This window comes from Halyomorpha halys, unplaced genomic scaffold (assembly GCF_000696795.3).
Source record: "Halyomorpha halys isolate HHAL.00 unplaced genomic scaffold, Hhal_1.1 Scaffold94.1, whole genome shotgun sequence".
NCBI classification, from domain to species: Eukaryota; Metazoa; Arthropoda; class Insecta; order Hemiptera; family Pentatomidae; genus Halyomorpha; species Halyomorpha halys.
Genome location: NW_027114465.1, coordinates 467,139 through 486,273, shown reverse-complemented (window position 1 = coordinate 486,273; position 19,135 = coordinate 467,139). Strand labels below are relative to the sequence as shown.

Genomic DNA, 19,135 nt, shown 5'->3' with positions numbered 1-19,135 from the left:
CCAATGCAAGACATTCTACTATGAACTTTTTATTCATTTATTTATTTTTATTATTATTAATTTTTTTCTCAAATTATTTTTTTAATAAGTCATATTTTTATGACATAATTTGATAAATATGAGTTGTTTTTGTCTATTAATTTTTTTTAATTTGTTTCATTCTTCTATTTACATATTATTATTTCTTAAATATATTATTTTTTTTTTTTTTACAAATTTGTCTTATAACATTGCAAAACTAAGGTTTTTTTTTTTTTTCCACGAGACTAAATTCTCATATTATCGTTAAAATGAAATCAAACTGTTATAATGATCAAGTAAGGCTCACAAAGTCGGAAGAAATATAAAGAAAAAATTATGAACAAAATTAAACATTGAATGTGCATAACTTGAAAAGTACATTTTAAAAATATATTATATGGCGAACTTTGGATTCCTCTTTGTTTTTAAAGTGATCTTTCCAGTTTACCATAACAACCCTTTTTATCACTTAATCTACGTATTGCTTCTTTGGTTTAATAGTGTAATATCTGAGAAAATATATAATTTTATTTTGAAATTTTGCATTTGACTTTTTCCATTGGTTGTAACGATGACCTGGGTTACTATATGACAGTCTAAAGGGCTGGAGTCCTCTTCAGAATGTCATATAGTAGGAAAGTATAAAGTATTCCACTCAAAAAAACAAAATAAAATTATCAATACAGGAACATTTATATAAAGATACACCATTAAGGAATATTTTACTTTTACTTATATATATTATGTGAGTTAGAGGTAGTATTACGCTCGTGAAACATTTTCATCCATATTTTTAAAGCTTGTTCCAATGGTTCTAATGCAATTCAATCGGACAATAATTACCAGAAGTCTACGCAGATTTTTTTTTTCGACTAGAAGAGGGATATTAAATATGAAGGCTATTAATTCTCAAAATGAGTATAACTCAAAATACAAAACTCAAGTAGATGGGTTTGGAAATCATAATTTATGATACATTTCGAAGAAGGGATATTTATTTCTTATCCCCTCATCCATACTTGCGTACGCGAGTCGTAATTAAAATTGTATGTAATCTATGAAATACAAATAAAAAAAGTCTATTTAAATATTTAACTTCTAGTTTTGTTGGTTTAACCTATGTATACTCATATCTAGCAATACTGAAGCATTACTGCGTCATACACAAGACATAAATACATTATATTAAAATTTAATATAATTTATAAGCAAATATTCTTGAATAAATATTAATACTTACAAAACTACACCAACTTTGAAGCACAGATTGCCTAAGACCTACAGCTAAATTATAATCTTCCGAGCTGTGATGAACCTGGTGCTGAGCCCACAAGATGTGAATCTCTGGAAACAAAAAAAACATCTTTTCAGTGTCGATTAATTTTGAATAATCGTTTAGGATGACGTTAAATGTTGACTTTTAAAACTTAACAGTAATGGACCCATTTCTTGGAGAAAAAAATCACCATATTATCATTTTGAATGAAACCAACGTGATTTGTGTGAAAATACTGTAAAATGAAGTGAGATTGTGTCAGGAAGGGTGAGAATAGGCCAACAGAGAATTCGATAAATAAGTACTCACTAGTGGCTTGTTTGCTGCTAGGTTTTCTGTTATCTGACTCCTCTAATACATTCCATAAGTATCACAATTGTTTTAATAGTTTATTGTTTTATCACTTTGCTGTAACTTGCGAATAGTGGTGGTCCTCGGGATATGAGGAATTAATTTTATTTACTGATAAGTAATATACTTTTATTCTATACTATCTGTGGAATTTCATTATTTTAACATTTTTGGCTGTCCTGTTAACACAATATTATTAAAATTAGTTCACATATTATTTGGTATTCTTTCAGTAGCATATCAACTATTGGAGACTTCGGAGAAATTTATTTTTTAGATATACAAAAAAAAACTGAAATTTTTAACTTAAAACACAAATGCTCGCTAAAAAAAAAGTATTTAAAAATAAAATAATAAAAACTACTCCATGGTGCGAAATTATGCCAAGAACAAAAATGACTACCACAAACCCCAATTTATTAATTTTTGTTCTGAAATATACAGCTAAAATGTGTAACTACTTTCATTCCTAAATTCATTCAAATATGGTGGTAAACAAAGAAATGACGTAGGAAAAACCTCTAAAGCTGACACAATCTGATCACATACTACACTGTTTCTTGACCAACGGTTATTGTAAGGCTCACATAACAGAAAAATTAATTATCTGATGTAGACCCTAGAGTTGAGAGTCTAGTGCCTTATCCACTCAGCTAACCTTTTCGAATCCTACATAAAACAATTCCATGTTCTTCTGAAATTCGTCTTATTTTGCAAAATGTTAAAATAAAATATAGTTACTTTAAATATATTATGGACTATTATTTGAAGGTATGCGTGATTTATTTAAGGGCCAAAGCAGTTGTGGTTCAATATATGTTTTATTTTCTATTTTACAGTACAAATTTGTATACCTTAGTTATTTTTAGAAATGTTTCCATTTTAACTACCCTTTTTAAATAAAATTTAATAATTCGATAAACTATTTTTATTTTAAAGCGCGGTGGCACCGTGGTAAGGCACGATGCTACTAACTCCAAGGACCCGAACTCGAATCCGGCTGGCAGAAAATTGTTTTGTTACACTGTAGCCGTGAGTTGACCCTTTGAGTTCTGGGGAGCCCTCTTGGGGTCCACCTAGCCTCATAAATTGGGTACCCTTAATTGAGTAATAATCTGGTGGTCGAGCGTGATTCTTACCAAACCAACTCCCTGCACAACCATTGGTCTAGTAACAGTACTTCCTTACAAAATAATGAACCCCTGACCCTTCATGGGTTTGTGCTACAAGTACAGATTTTAATTTTATTTTTTTAAATTTCAATTTTAATATTATATCATCATAATATATTCTTAATTTTAATATTAATCTATGGGATTAACGACTATTAAACCTTTTCAAATGTGCATTACATGATTTTCTACTTAAGTACCATGTATGGTGGTTTAAAAAAAAAAAAAGTAGATTTTAAAATAAATTTATCTAATTATTATTTACCGTGACTAGCCCTGTGAACCCAGTAGTAGCAGAAATCCACTCCAATGGCTGCTAAGTACCACGTTATAGGCGAATCCCATTGCAAGTCAGCTATCCTGTAGTTGTTGTAGATCCAAATGTAAAGAACACTTTCTCCTCCGCGGAACAACAACCTAAAGATAAAGGAAGATCAATTGTTTTTATATCTTCTTGTTTTTATTACTAGCTTAGGCTTAGTATTCAATGAATTATGGATTAATTAATTTAAAAAATAATTATTTAATAAGTAATATAAAAAATTGTAATAAGTTGTTAAAAAGTGAATATTGATTGACAGATGTCAGATATATCCGTCAGAGAAAATGAAGCTTATGATTTGACTTGCTCATGGCAATTAATTAAGTACCGAAAACACCGTAATTTTTGCCGTCAAGGTTTTTTTTTTTTTTTTTTTTTCAAAATAATCAGACCAGAATTATTTCTAAACCTGGCTGTGGTAAATTATTGGGGTTGGCTTATAATTACCATTTTACATCATCATGATATTAAAATGAAGTTTCAGACTTTGGTCTGAAAACAATGGCCTCAGAAAATAAAAAAATCTATTTTTATGAAATTAACTATTTCCATATTTTGTTCAACCGTAAAACATAGCCATAGTAATATATATGTAGCTTTTTTTTAACCGAATGAATTGTAATATCCGAAAAGGTTTGTATGCCTGTAACTGGGTCAGGTTTGTCGTCATTATTGAAAAGAAAATGTCAATGGCCCTGGGTGACTAATCCCAAGGCAGATCGGCTGCACTAACTACCTTGGGTCAGACCAGACCTCCATTCATGTTTTTTTATCTCCTCGGAGGAAAAGTTTAATTTATTCATTTAAATTGTTATTAAAGTGGTTTTAGTCTAACTACTCTGATTACGATTGTGAAAACGAGTAGAATAAAATTATGGTGTTAAAAGTTCAATTCTCTCTTGAAATATATATTTTTAACTTTATTATGTGAAATTTATTAAGAGGGGTAGTTGGTTCCCCTTTGACTTTAACTGTTATTTCTGGCGGCAAGCTAAAACACAAGTTTTATAAAATTTTATAAAGTCTTTCCCATAGTTTCGTTATTTAATAACTATAAAATAAGTTATTTTTAACTATTAAATACTACGGCGTTGGTATAACAGAATTTAGGACAACAGTAGCAGCGTGAAAATTGTAGCGAGGAGCTGGAACATGGAAAAACGTGAGAAGCTAATTTGGATCAACGCATACCTTGCTCTTTCTCTCTCGCTTTAGCTTTTGACAAGGGGTGCAGTGCTCAAGTGTTGCGTGTTGCGTCTGTCAGAATGGAGGCGTTCCGTTTCTGTCGATTAACTGAATCTAAATTAAATATTTACTGTCACTTTTTACTACTATAAAGTTATTGTACGTTTCTTTAATAATGCTGAGTGATGACGTGCGTATGTGCACAAAACAAGTAATAGCTACTTTCAATCTAAAAAATTAAAATAAATTGTAAGAAATTTAGTATATGCTTTGAATTAGTAAAGCTTAACTATGCTTAGGGAAAGAAATTACTGTAGTGTTACAATATGTGTAGATGTACCGGTATATTTTGAATTAAGTATTTAATGGGTTATTTCAGCCATTAATTAGCATTTTCCTCGTGGATTAGTAATTAAACTCGATGAGATAATGAGGTCAATTTGGTTTTTAGTGCTTTATGAGAATTATTTAAAAATGTTTGCATAATGTCAGTGTGTGATAGTTTTTCAAGTTATGATAGGTTGGAGTTTTAATAAATAAAAAAAATAAATACAAAATTATCACTTATTTTAAATGTACATTTCATAATAAATTATGTACTTACACAAATATAATAAGAACGAATAAAATAAATGTGCTAATAATTGAATGATCTAAATGAAAAACTCACATTTCTCCACTTTCTCAGTCAATTTTTAAGTAAATATGAAATATCTTTAATTTCAATAAAATTATTTTTTTAAACTTGCATTTATATTTTGGAAATTTAATGGTGTGTGATCATAGTAAGTGTGATTTTTCCAATAAGACCCTTCAGTTGAACTGTTTTTTATTCGAAATATATTTGATTAACTCTAAAGCGGCTTTCACATCGAAGATGCACAGTGTCGTAAGTGGCTTGTGTGTCTTGCATCCTGATGATATAAGCTTTCATACTAACATGGCACCTGTCTGCAGCGTCTCCTTATCTCTATTAGGTCTTATCTCTGTTTAGTACCTGTTAATTATTATGAATAATAATCAATCATCTAATCCTTCAGAGAACGAAACTATCATTTAAGATTGCGAACGCAGTGCAATGAACATTGCGTGCAATGAACATTGCGTGCAATGCGGTTCTGTCAAGCGAACGTGCAAAACTTTATCAGATTTTTCCGAGGGTGAGGAGAGCAGATATCGGAAGATTCAACAATCAAGGTATTTGTGATTTTTAGTTTAACATGTTAAAGCGTGTTAAATGGAAAAACTTAAGTTAAATGGATAAATATTTCCTTCTTTTACCATCTTAAACGATATAACTTATAACATGGTTCAGAGTCTGTTACTAGGTTTGTTAAAGAGAATGACGTCAGGCTACATACCAGCTGAGCTCATTACTGTTTTGTTGGTCCTCGTGTTAGGTTACTTGTTCGTAGTTTGTATTTTGATTTTGTTAGTATTGTTTTGGATGTTTTAAAAACTAATAAAGCAATGCTGAGAATAATAATAATGTAATGGCCAATCTTTCATATAGCTCCTACTTGTCACTTACTTTAGGCATGTTGTAATAAATTACTTTACTTTTACCCAATCAAAACTTAGAAGTAAACAATAACGTGAAGTTATTGTTGGTACATACCTCCCAAGTTCTTGAAATAGTCCGTGTGATAGGGACACTATTCCATCGTTTATCCTCATGAGTGGTTTCTTTTCTAGCCATAGGATAACGTTTTCCAAGAAAATGAATAACAGAAAATAAGGCCAAGCCTGCAAAAATAAAAGTTCTAAATATTATTAATAATTACGTAGTATTAATAAGTATCAAGTTATAAATTAACCAGTAGTACTATTCTAAACAATGAGAGACATTTTTGTTTTTCAAATTCAGCGCCCAAAGAATTTATTTAATATTTCTACTGCTAGTTACCAAACTTCAGGTCATACCACACCCTACTTAATAATGACGAAAACAAAAAATCTTCGTGACCATATACGATCAAATATTCGAAAGATACTTTTAATTAATTATACTATCCTTCGTCTCCATCCCTGGATCTCAATACCAGTGACACCGCAGGAAGGAAAGTGCTGGAACATCCCGGAGTCCTGAATTATCATCCAGAAGTTTGGAACAAAACTTGAATCTTAGTTCCGGAGGCAGATTGTAAATATTGCACATAAATATAGAAGTGACCTAGATGATTTATTAGACTTGTTGGTTGTTTTCTTATTTTCATATCATTTAATTTTCCAATTTTTAAAATTTAAATATATTGTTTTACTTATTTTTGTCACTGATATTTATTATTTTTTATCTTTAGAATATTCCTAATACTTATTACTCCTGAGTGAGGCAGCAATTATTATTTTTCAATAAAAAAGTAATATAACTACTTATTATTACTATTTCGTATCGTATTTAGGTATTTTGTGCTAACTTAAAGGTATATATTTAAGTCTTTAGGATCATAATTAATTATGTTCTTTTTTAATTAGAATCTCAAATAATTAAAATTGATTTGATTTCTTGTAATTATTTCGTTGGAGATTAATACCTTAATATCAATACGTTATTTGTTATGAATTGCCCTCCTATAATAATTTAGCAATTTTTTACCGTTTTCTAATACTCACTTATATTTTCAAAAGTTGTTTACGTATAACATCGTGTAATGTATCACTTCCACACTTATCATAAATTTTGATAATTAAAAAGACTATATAAAAATTAATAATTAATGTGGAAAATAATTGAACCTTTAAATTAGTTTAAGGTTGTATTATAATTTCTAATATTAAAAAGCATTTTTCCCTTCATGGTGAGATATAAATGTTTATTTATCTTTTTATTTCGATAAAATTCTTATTTAATAGTTTTAGGCGTGTTTCATAAATTGATTGGAAAAATGATTAACGAATGCTCATGGATTTTACTTAAACTTTTGTAATAAGGTTTTTCGGGCTTCGAGATAGAATGATCTCACGTACTATTTAAAAAAATGTTTTTTTGAAATAAATAATTTTTTATTAATCATTTGGTTTTAAATGTTCTTTCATTTCACTAATGTAAAATGAAAAATTGTGATTATAAATATAATTAGTTATAATAATTGTCGTGATATTATTCTTTCGTCTTTATTGTGTTGGTATTGTAGAAAGGACTAAGTTGGGAAAATCAAATCTTAATTGTTTGTAAGTTTCTATAGCAACGTTCCTGGTCGCAAGAAACGTAGTAAATAATGCAGGGAATGGAAAGAAGTAAACACAGATGATAGACATAGTAAAATAAAGGAACAAACTGAACCGATTTGACAAAATACAGTAAAATCAACTTCAACGTCATTAGTTGTTGCTATTATTTTTTTATATTAATCACTAACTGTATAGTAACTACGAGGTGCAAGGAGAATATCCAACATTCCTTTCATGGCAATATAATTTTTTTTAATAACTATGTATAATTATGTTTTTTTCTTTTACGAATTGACATGTCGTTGACGTGTTTTGTAACTCCCTTCAATACATCCACGTGTAAATGCTTTTTCCTTATTGGGATTCACATGCGTGCGGATCATTTTTTTTTTTACAACATAAAAACGAAAAAGCTTTACAATCGATAGTGACAAACAAGTGCAGACGGCCTCCATAACTGAACTGTAAACAAAACTGATGTAACTTCTGTTGTTTGTCAAGACATGCACCAAGGCCTATTTGAATATTAATGATTGTTCATAATAAATAACTCATATTTATATTTTTTTTAATGATTTTTTCTTTGAAAACAATATTAAAGGAGCTTTGTGCGCAATCCAGGTTTATGGACAAAGGTGGGGTGTAATCATTAACCATTGTTATTATATTGTTATTTATTTACTTTAAAATAACCTTAAACGCCATTTTAATTATGTTTTCATTTCTAAGGACTAAAACTGCGTATTATTTTCAATGTGAATATGTTAAAAAAAAAATTGAAAATATGTATAGCTACATGTTGTAATTGGGTTTGTTTTGTATAGAATCATGGATCAATGTACTTGATAATATAATTTTTTCAGATTAGGAGGAATTATAATTTAATTTAGAACTGCATATAAATATTGATGTGAAAAAAAAATTATAATGAAATGGAAATTTTATTTTAAAATAAGTAAGTTTTAGAGTTCTACTACTGGGTAGTTTCTCTACATCCTGTATCATATCATTATGTCAGTATGATCAAATTTACTTGTTGTATTTTTTATACAGTTGTAAATATCAATAAATAAATAAAAAAATAAGTAAGCCTCCAGCTCACAGGCAAAGTGTATTAACTTCCGTTGTACGTTCATTTTGTATGGCTATAGTTATCTTTTACGCACTCAAGTATTGACATTAAAAGCATTAAAGTTAAATTTTTGAAAATTACTCTTTATAAATATACTACAAGGAATTCCGGAGAAAGTAATTCTGATAAGTTCTGATAAGATCCCGGTGGAAAAAAAGGTTGGTTGTTCCACTCCAATCTTTGATTAATGAAAACTATGTAAAATTACTAGTCAAAATTGATGAGTCTGCCAGGTGTATTCAGGGGGAATACAAAATGGTGACTGTTTCAAAATATTAAAAAAGAAAATTTTCATTCGGAGCTCCATATCTTTGAAACTATCTACAGCACAAGGAAACCTAACAGATATCGTTTAAAGTTGAGTAAATTTGCTAAAATATGAGCCCTAACAGAGTTGTTTACGTCGTACAGTTCCTGAGATACAGTTGTTTTAAAAGCAAGATTTCATGAAATATGTACTGAAAATCTGTTGTTATTGAATTTATTGTAGGAAATCTTTACGTCAGGAACCATTATTTCTATTAGACTCAAAATAAAGCTAGTTTAATGTACCATAAATTAGTTTATGATGTTTATCGTCGTGAGAGTAGCAGTTTTTAACTAGTAATTATACATAGTTTTCATTAAAGTAGTCAAACAGTGGGATGAAATATTAATTTTTTTGTGTTTCCTAAAAAAAAGAAAAATAATTATGGGTCGAAAAGTACATATAGCTAAGTAGCCTTTTTTACTTTAATCTTTTTTACTCTGCCCATTCACAAGATCTAAGCTTACTATCTAAAATATACTATAATGTTGCATCATTTATCAATCCTTGAATACATTAAATTAAAAACAACAAGAACAATATATGTTATTTTTTATTAAAATTATACCTAAAACGTAAACAATTAGATATATATGATGAATAAGTAGGCAAAAATATATTATTACTTTTAATTGGTGTATGACATGTTTTAGAGTGCACAGGAGCATGAAATGTTAATTAGTAAAATATGAGATTGAATGATTACTTCAAATTTTTTTTCTATCGTCGTTCTTATCGATTACTATATACAGATAGCTATTAGGGTTTAATTAGTACATACATGCTAAAAGGGAAAATCTTTGATTGATACAGTGACGTGGGTTTTTTTTTTTTTTTTTTTTTACATATTTGTGGTTTTAAAATATTGTGAAAATTATTAAAATATCTGCATAATAATAAGAAAAGTAATTAAACTGTAAAAGTGAATTTTAAATAATTACCAAATAAAAAATTAGTTCAATTGGTTAAAAAATAAAATATATACAATACAAAAATTTTGTACATATAAGAACAATGTTCAAATTTTATCTATTATTATACTTGAATTTTCAAGGATTAATTTTTTTTTTGATGTGGCTCTTTATTAGAAATATCCATTAGTATGTGTTTGGTGCTTTTTAGTGATGTCTTGTCGTTATCTCCTATTTTTCTTTTATGAACGGGGTGTCAGATATGGGAGAAAGAGAGGAAAAGTTTTGATGGTAAGTATGTGGACTATTTTATCTTTGGGAGCTATAATTCGACAACTTGCAATTCTGATGTATCCTAATGCATTTGTTTTGAATGACCTTTAATTTCCTGCTGTTACAGTCACACATATACAGACAGAAGTGGAGTATGTTATTACTGGGCTTGTTTTGCTTAGGATCATGGCTCATTGTACCTTGCATGCAAATAGTGAACTTTGGACCGTTGAAGTATCTTGGAAATGTTATTATCAGTTATGAATTATTTTAGATTTGATTATTGAATTAAACTTAAATCTAAAATCGTCAGAAGGAATTATAATTTAATGTTGAACTGTCAGTAAATATTCGTTACACAGCACAGATTGGTGTTGTGGAAATTAAAAATAACCGTTTGATTTTCTATATTTTTATATAGGATGAGAAATGTGTAAGACCGAAGGAAGACCTAGCGGAGCCAGAGCCGCTGATCTTGTGAAGAATTGGGGCGCCAAAATTGTCTTATGTGACCTCTCTATCTCCAACGTATTATTTTTGTATCTTTTGTCTCGAGAGTATGAATTTTGTTAGTCGGTGGGATTTGAAAGTCAAACGAGTCACTCTGGACATTTTTTTTCCTAAATAGATGGCCTGATTCTTTTTTGTATCTTTTTGATAAGGTTCATAAAGCCAAATCTTATCTAAGCTCTTTGTATGTCACAAGACTAGCTGCAAAATAAAACAGAACGTTCTGGGTTAGATTCCCCCTAGGGTCAGTCAATATTTATTTCACTGTGGAGGTATGAATCTTGACATTCATACGCTTTGGCTGCATAGGTTTGGTTTGGTTGCATAGGAGGACTTGCAATGAAAAATCCATCCTTAAGTAGCTAATTACATTACGAAATACAAAACGTTTAATTTATTACTCTTAATCATTCACACACATCTTGTATGCATTTTACACAGTTTCGTAAAACTCAAAATCTATAGCTGATGAAGGATCTTCATATGTAAATAATGACCCAAGAGCAATAATTACACTAAGTGTGGTCAGCTTCTCGTTGAGCTGTCACGCAATGCTTTGAAGGATGAACTCCCTAACTTATTTAGCTTTATATTTGTTGAGAAACTTGGACCTATCCCAGGGTCGACCGATGCCAAGGGGAACAATAAATTAACTGCAATCTTTTGCTGAGATTTGAATCAATTGGGAACAAATTATGCATGTTTGGTACGAAATTCTATTGACACAGTAATTTTTTCATTTATTTTAAAAAATATAGTTCACACCACTTCCTTACCAGCAATAGTATTTAAAATGATTAATTCTGATAATATCCCGTATTAAACAGATTTACTTTCAATCAACGCATAACTTCTAGTAACCATATTTTCCAAATCACTCCACAGTATATCAATCCTCAAACAGTTCTTATGATTCCGTAATTCAAATTCCTAAAGCACCAGCTTTTTTCTAGTAAGTTACCAAAGTACTAGTGCTTCGACTACGGACATTTGTTTACTTCATTTTCGGTTATTTTCAGACGCTACAACATACCTCACTTGTATTTTGAGAAACGGAAGCTTTAACCTCATTTCCGACAACAATACCTTGGTGCCTACCTATTCCAATTCTTAAGAAGAAGAAAAACATTCCTCTATTTTTTACTTCTTCACCATGTATTCTTCCATCTACCTCTTAAATATAAGATCTCAATCCACCAATTTGAATATCTAGCCCTTGTATAGGGTGTTTTTTTAAGCCCGATAGAACTTGAAATTGTAAAAAATAACACAAAAAATTAAATTGTAATCAAAATTTTTTTTTTATTCGAAAGATCAATACGTGACATTAACATTTGAAAATGATTTCGGGCATATGGGCACCGCGGCTGTTCTTGACGAAGCGCATTCTGGACGTCCAATTTTGGGCCACTTTTTCGAGCACTGCTGGCCGTATGTCACGAATAACACGAACAATGCTGGCCTCCAAGGCGTCAATTGTTGCTGGTTTATCAGCATAAACCAGTGACTTCACGTAGCCCCACAGGAAATAATCGAGAGGTGTCAAATCGCACGACCATATGCGGCAATTTTGCTTATTAACAAAATAAAAAATGCGCCTCATCGCTGAACACAATTTTACAGAATGCGCTTCGTCAAGAACAGCCGCGGTGCCCATATGCCCGAAATCATTTTCAAATGTTAATGTCACGTATTGATCTTTCGAATAAAAAAAAAATTTTGATTACAATTTAATTTTTTGTGTTATTTTTTACAATTTCAAGTTCTATCGGGCTTAAAAAAACACCCTATAAAAATCGTTCGTATTTGAAAAATATTTTATCATTTGTAGTATGTACTTCCTTATGGCACTTCTTAGATATCCCCATCAGTAAAGTCTGCTCCATAACATCGTTTATGTCTCAATCTTAAAGATAAATCTTCCGCATATATGTAAATAATAAATGTTTATATAAGGCTGTCTAAATATTAATATGTGTATCTGTTTTTCAATATATTTTTTGTTAGGTTATATGATATTTTCTATTCATCATTTAGTATTTAATTTATAATGCATACGGCCTAGCTGTTACGGAATAATGATTAATTTTTCTTTAATTCATATTATCCTCGTTGGTGGCTTTGCGACGTTCACATAAAATTGTTGTTTTTTTTTTGGAAAAATTTATTCCTTCCATCTGTGAGGCAAAGTAAAATAGATTTTACATCATCTTGTCCTGGATTAGGTTGTCCTTCAGGTGTATTCGCATGTTCTCAATTATTTTTTTATATATAATATCTTTAGTATAATAGAAAAAAAAATTGAATTTTAAGACCTACGATACTGTGTAGCTGATGCAAAAACAATGATTTTGTCTTCATTTAATGTATTTTCCATTTAATTAAATTACTGTTTTTTCAACCAGTTTTATTTATTTTATTTCATTTTAAATTGAACATCTTGATTGCGTGATGTAATATTAAATATAAGGGCAAGATGGTTGGGGGCTCTAAATTCGCTTTATAATTTACTTCTACAGTTCTGTTAGTTTACTTACATATCTAGTTAATTACACATACGTTTTCTTTCTCACAACTTTAATTTTAAATCATTTTTATTTTGTACATACATTTACTTACTGGATTTTGGTATGTAAATATTGTTCTTTTTTTTTTTTCTCTCTCATAATTTTAATATTATCATATTCTCAAACTGCTTTTATCTTCTAATAACACTTAGGCTCTACATGTTCTTCCGATAGTTCTATATTATCTGTTGTCTTCATATCTCCTAATTATTTTGTATTTTCATATTTGTTATTTATTTATTTTTTTTGTTCATAGCCCAGAAAAAGTTTTAAATTCTGACACTTATAAAATAAGTTTTACTTGCAGTTTTGAATACACCCTCAACCATCTCATATAATTTCCACGGTCAACATCTAATGAATCATTATAATATTAAATGTATTAAAGGCACAGGATGAAAATAAGTCATAATACAATTAATTATTTCTGGTTCTAATACAATATTAATATGGAAAAATAAAAAAAATAGTAGAATAATTTAAATATTATGTACTAATCACTAAAATTTATAAAAATAAATGTTATTTAGTGATCTACAACCATGTATTCTGGTCGACTGCCAAGGTCATAGCCGCTTTCAGCAGCCATAAATTATTGAAGTAGTATCACTGGCTATGCTTGTTTTATTTTACAATATTTTATTACTTAATGTGTTTATTTAGGCAGTTTTGCTAATTTTACAATCTATTAGCAGAAGAAAGCAGCTCGTGACACCAGGAAACCGTACCTGAAATTTAACCATCGATTACCCTTGAGTGATACTTCGATAAACATCTATTAAACGAAATAATTACAGGGTGTCCTCGTCTACGTCAATTCGGGGTCATTGTCTCCTGTTTGTTGAATACTTACGATTTTTTTTTTTTTTCAATTTTAATTAATTTGTATCAAATTATTTATCTAATTAAGAAAGAATATTTTGTAATATTTATAAAATCTTCATCTTTGTGTATTTGTTATTTTATTGCTATTTACTGGTAATGTATGGGATACTAATGACCTGAGTGAATAATTCGAATAATATTTTAGTCACCTACAATTAGTAATATAATTTGGAAAAATAGATAATTATTAATGAAAGGTATTTTATTCTGAAAATTAATCACAAATTAGTCTCAGTGTAATAAGTTTTCATCATTTTGTACAATATATTTGAATCTAAAGATTCAAAACGTAGATTTTTAAGTTTTTTTAAAACAATGTTAGAAATGAAAAATGTTACCATACTTCACTTTCTGACTGTTTGTAAAGATATCTTTAACTCATAAAAATAAAAGCTTACGATTTTTGCGATAAAAATATTGAATTAGCTTGATAAGTTCAGAAGGTTGTATCTTTGCTGATAATATAACACGTTATGTTTTTGTTTTGTTGGAAGTTTTATTACCTTACAAATTACCATAAAATTTTATACTTTTCGAATTAAAAGCAAATAAAGTTTTGTTATCTTCGTAACTTTTTCTTGTGGATTTAGAGGTTTCTAATTGTAAGGCTTTATGAAGGATGCATGTTTTATCAAAATCGTTAAATCCGTTTTGATATTTCTGTAACCTGCTGGTGGGTTGTACAATTTGGTGATAACATTTACAAATTATACTTGGTAGAGGATTCCATTGTCTTTCAAATGAATGTCTATAATATTCCAGGGGATGTCATGTTTTTGAGTTATTCGAAAAACTATTTTCTTTTTTGGTTTTGAAATTTTTTCTTTTAGAAAACCCCTTTATCACAGTCCAATTTTCTTTTTGTTTTACTCAGCCCTATCGCATATTTATGGCATAAGGGGAACCCCCATTAATAATTTAAACTGCATTGGCATTGCCATTTTTAAAAAAAATGATCAGCATACAGCAATATTTATATTATTCACAGATATATCTGCATATTCTGTTTTTAATTGGTAATATAGATGTATTTTAAATTAGTCTTTAAATGATCATTTTAAATTTTTCCCTGGACACTAATTAATTAGTAACGTGAAAAATGAAAAACATCAGAGAAATCGTTATAAAGTAGGTTGACCAATTTTATATGTTTGCCCTTTAAGTGTATTCATAAGTCATACTTATTTAATGTTTAAAATATTTCTTCTTTTTTAAAATTTTAATTTCTAATTTAAATAAAATTTAATCTCTGTATTTTATGAGAAAGTTGGAGATAATACGATATTATTGTCTCACACTTTTAGTTAAAATATTCAAATCTGTTCATATAACTTTTTTTTTTATCAAAAATCGATTTTTGCAACCCTATCATAAATATATTTTTCAGTAAAATATTTTCTCTCATCATTTGAGGGAAGCATATCATTTTTGCGGTCATAAATAAAATATTCGCATGTTATAATGTGTCTGACGTGATTTTTCATATTGATTTCAATATTTTTACACGTTAATTTTGACGTTAAAAATGATTCTAATCCAGTGAAAATTTTTGGTTCTGGAAAGTATTTTAGGGAGGAGTTAACTAAAAAACTATAAAAAAATTAACCATGAGGCAAGAAGACTCAAAATGTCTAAAGTTAGCGAAACCGACCTAAAAAAAATTGTTCGCTACCAAGGTATTTGGTATTTTTAATAATTTATGACTCGTTTATTATTATCAGAAATCGAAACGAGGATTAATACATTTATAAGTATAATAGGTAAAAAACACCAGCCGTTATAATTTTTTATTTTTGTTTGCTTCAACTAAGATACCACAGTACTTACTGTAGTTGTAAACCTAAAAAATCAAATTCATACAGATTAATAATTCTAAAACTTTTACGTAACCTTTAATCCACGAATTTTTGCTATTTAAAAAATGAAATAGCCATCTACTTATTGAGTACGAGGGTCTATGTTAAGTCTCCATAAGGTATTTAGTTTATATTAATTATTGTGCAATATTTCGCGATATCCAAGAGTTCAATATGATGTCATGAAAAAAAAAAATAATAACATACTGTTATATAACCGTATCGTTGATATTTCACCTTCTTGCTTGAACTTGAAAAGTGCAGCGCCGATTATATAATAACTTGGGCGTCATAACGTGAAGCAGGCAGGTACTGATTTGTACCACCTCGGCACCTTCCGGTGCAATAAATCGAATATTTGATGACATTTTTCAATATAGGAACTTAGTCTTTGTACTTTGTACTATATTGTTACTTGGTGACTTAGTCGTAAATATTATAGCCTCTATAATATATACACTTTAACAGCCTCTATAAAAAAAAAAAATATACACTTTTTATAAATACTGTTTAAAATAAATGAATGTTCGCAACCACCAAACAGTGGGAAAATTTTGGTGGATAAACTTTTGTAATCCCTTTAAACTTGTCGAAGTATTATAAAAATGTAAGTTTATAAATTTTCTTGCAGTTAAAAATCTATTGCATCATCATTCGATTAGAATAAAAAAAATCCAGCTGTACCATCGTACAGTTGTTTTTCTCCTTAACTACTGATTTCTATGAGAGGCTATTGATTACTGTCCAAAGTTACAGGTCACCAACAATGATCCGTTTAACTCATCATTATCAAAAACTTAATTTTTTTCGAAAATTATATTTTTTGTTCTGGTGAGAAACAGCCACTTGCATAGATTTCTATTCTAATTCCAAACGACGTTTCATCGTCCAGCAGGAATTATTCGAAAAATTCGACTTGTGGATTAACCTTTCAAGAAAAAAAATCTCAAAAATATTTCTTCACAAGTTTTAGATGTTAATGTTAGCTGCCAAATTTTTCTCTTTGAGTCAAATTATTATTCAAATGTTACCGTATTTTCAACCCCCTCCCCTCTAACAAAGCGAATAAACCTGCAAATTTCAAAAGAACTTTCGTAATCAGCATCTTGAAGTGTCGGTTAGAAATCTGATGTTACAAGTTTTGTTGTCTTTTTCTTTTAGAAGATTAGTTTATTTGTTAGTCCAATGTCCAAGGTCGGCTAGAAGCAAGGCTTAGAAAATTCCCGTTTAAGATTTTTATAAACAAACATTTTGTTTATCATTTGTCCAAAAAATGCGTTATGATGTGTTATGTTAAAGCTTTTTTTAAAATTTATATATATATATAAATAAGGAAAATTTTAGAAATTCTACTCGAAATTCAATTTATGGTTTTTCTATAATATCATTCTCATTTTATTTTTTAATATATATTATTATATTCAGTAGAATTATAGTATTTATTCCAAAAATTGATTAATTTAAAAAACCTCCTCAATTATATTACTTTCCTTCTGCTATAAAATAATAATAGAAAACAATTGAAAATTATATTAATCTGAATTTTGGGTGAGATTTATAAATTACATATTAAGACGTATTTCAATCACCATGTCAAAAATAAATTTATAATATTTGCCTGAAGTAAGGCAACAATATTTTAGGCCTGAGATTTGGTTTAGAAAGTTTTTACGAAATTTTCTCATATATTGGTAATAATACTTTCGTAATAAATTACAGCCTAAATGTCAAGAAATGTTGCTAATTGACTTTTCTTTCGAAAGCCCCCTTCGTTAAAAGCATTAAAATCGCCTTCAGTATTACAGATCATTGGCATTGATTCAATTTTAATGTCATAGGTAAACCTCTAATCAACTTTTTTATTTGGTGCATAATTGTTTATTATTTAATGTGACCAAATCTTCATTATCTAAAGTAATCCACTGCTTATTATTAATATATAGCATTTACAATGACCCTTTACCTGGATGCAGTTCTTTTGGATTACGTAATTTATTATATATCAGATCCTAAAATGCAAAAAGGAGAATTGATAATACCCCTCAACCAACTGATAACTGCAAGTTTTTAAATAAAGTATCATTAATAAACATAGAAGAATCTGTAAATAAATAAAAATTATTGCAATAAGATAATGGTTTCAGGTAATAATTGTGACAATTTAAAAAACATATTAATAACAGTTTGAAGTGAAATAGTATTACTTATTTTTATGCTAGCATGATTATTAATTGAAATTTGTATTAAAAAAAAAAAAGAAAAAAAAAACCAACTTGCCTGGATGCAATATTTTTTAGCATGCGTTGCCGACCGTTGATTACATAATTCCTCGTATTTGAGATACTGTAAAGTAGGCCGGGAAAGGAATAATAATTCTTTAATCAATTTATAATTTTTAAAAAATATTTATAAACGTAGAATCTTAGTCGATCACTTTAATGTCGTTAAGTATGAATTGTCATGTAAAAATCTTATAGGCTTATTAACCATTTTATTAAACAATTTTTTGATAAGCTAGTATAGATAATAGTCATATTAGCTATGCAGTATATTATTATATTGCAATATATTATTTATTAGTTTTATGCTAGGCGATGTTGGAGGATCTGTTGCGAATAAAAATATCAATATTACAATAGAATGTAAATAGTAATTTTGCCAATGATCCTTAGGGACAGAGACAATAAATAAATCTAATTTTAATATTATATTTCAATACATAATTTGTTAAATGGGACGCCATTGTTACTAATATGCAGTTCTTTAGGATTACGTATTTTTTTATATTTCATACCCTACAATGCAAAGGGAAGACATAATAATATTCTTCAATCAATCAATATTTAAAAAAAAAAAGAGGCTATTAATCATAAGATTATTAATTATAAGACTGGTTTTTTTTTATCTCTAAAATAAATATTATCATAGTAAGTGAATAATTTCACCAATCTATTAACTTACGATTACGTAATTATACTTACTTTACTGAAGTTACAACACCACCTAAAGAACTTACAAACTTGGTTGAAGTAAAGGAAACTAGAGAGAACCATGATATGTTACAACATGTAACGTTTCATTACGACATAAAACCTGTATCCTTCTTTTAAATTGACAGCAGTCCTATTTCTTAACTTTAACTAAATTGCTTTAAGGAAAATTGACGTATACAATACCGCACTGATGTTCTAATATA

General features: G+C 28.7%; 1 protein-coding gene and 1 long non-coding RNA gene across 3 annotated transcripts in view; one reads left to right on the top strand and one right to left on the bottom strand.

The window, feature by feature from the left end:
• LOC106677318 (uncharacterized) overlaps positions 1–19,135 on the top strand; it is a 109,055-nt gene that overhangs the window by 47,669 nt on the left and 42,251 nt on the right. The gene's annotated exons all lie outside the window — the stretch shown is intronic.
• Positions 1–19,135, bottom strand: part of LOC106677317 (alkylglycerol monooxygenase) — a 53,385-nt gene that overhangs the window by 12,300 nt on the left and 21,950 nt on the right. For both annotated transcript variants that reach the window (XM_014415157.3, XM_014415158.3), the window contains exons 3-5: positions 5,946–6,073; positions 3,086–3,237; positions 1,262–1,365 (exon numbers count right to left, since the gene is read on the bottom strand). In XM_014415157.3, coding sequence (XP_014270643.1) covers positions 1,262–1,365; positions 3,086–3,237; positions 5,946–6,073 — 384 coding nt within the window. The remainder of the gene's footprint in view (positions 1–1,261; positions 1,366–3,085; positions 3,238–5,945; positions 6,074–19,135) is intronic.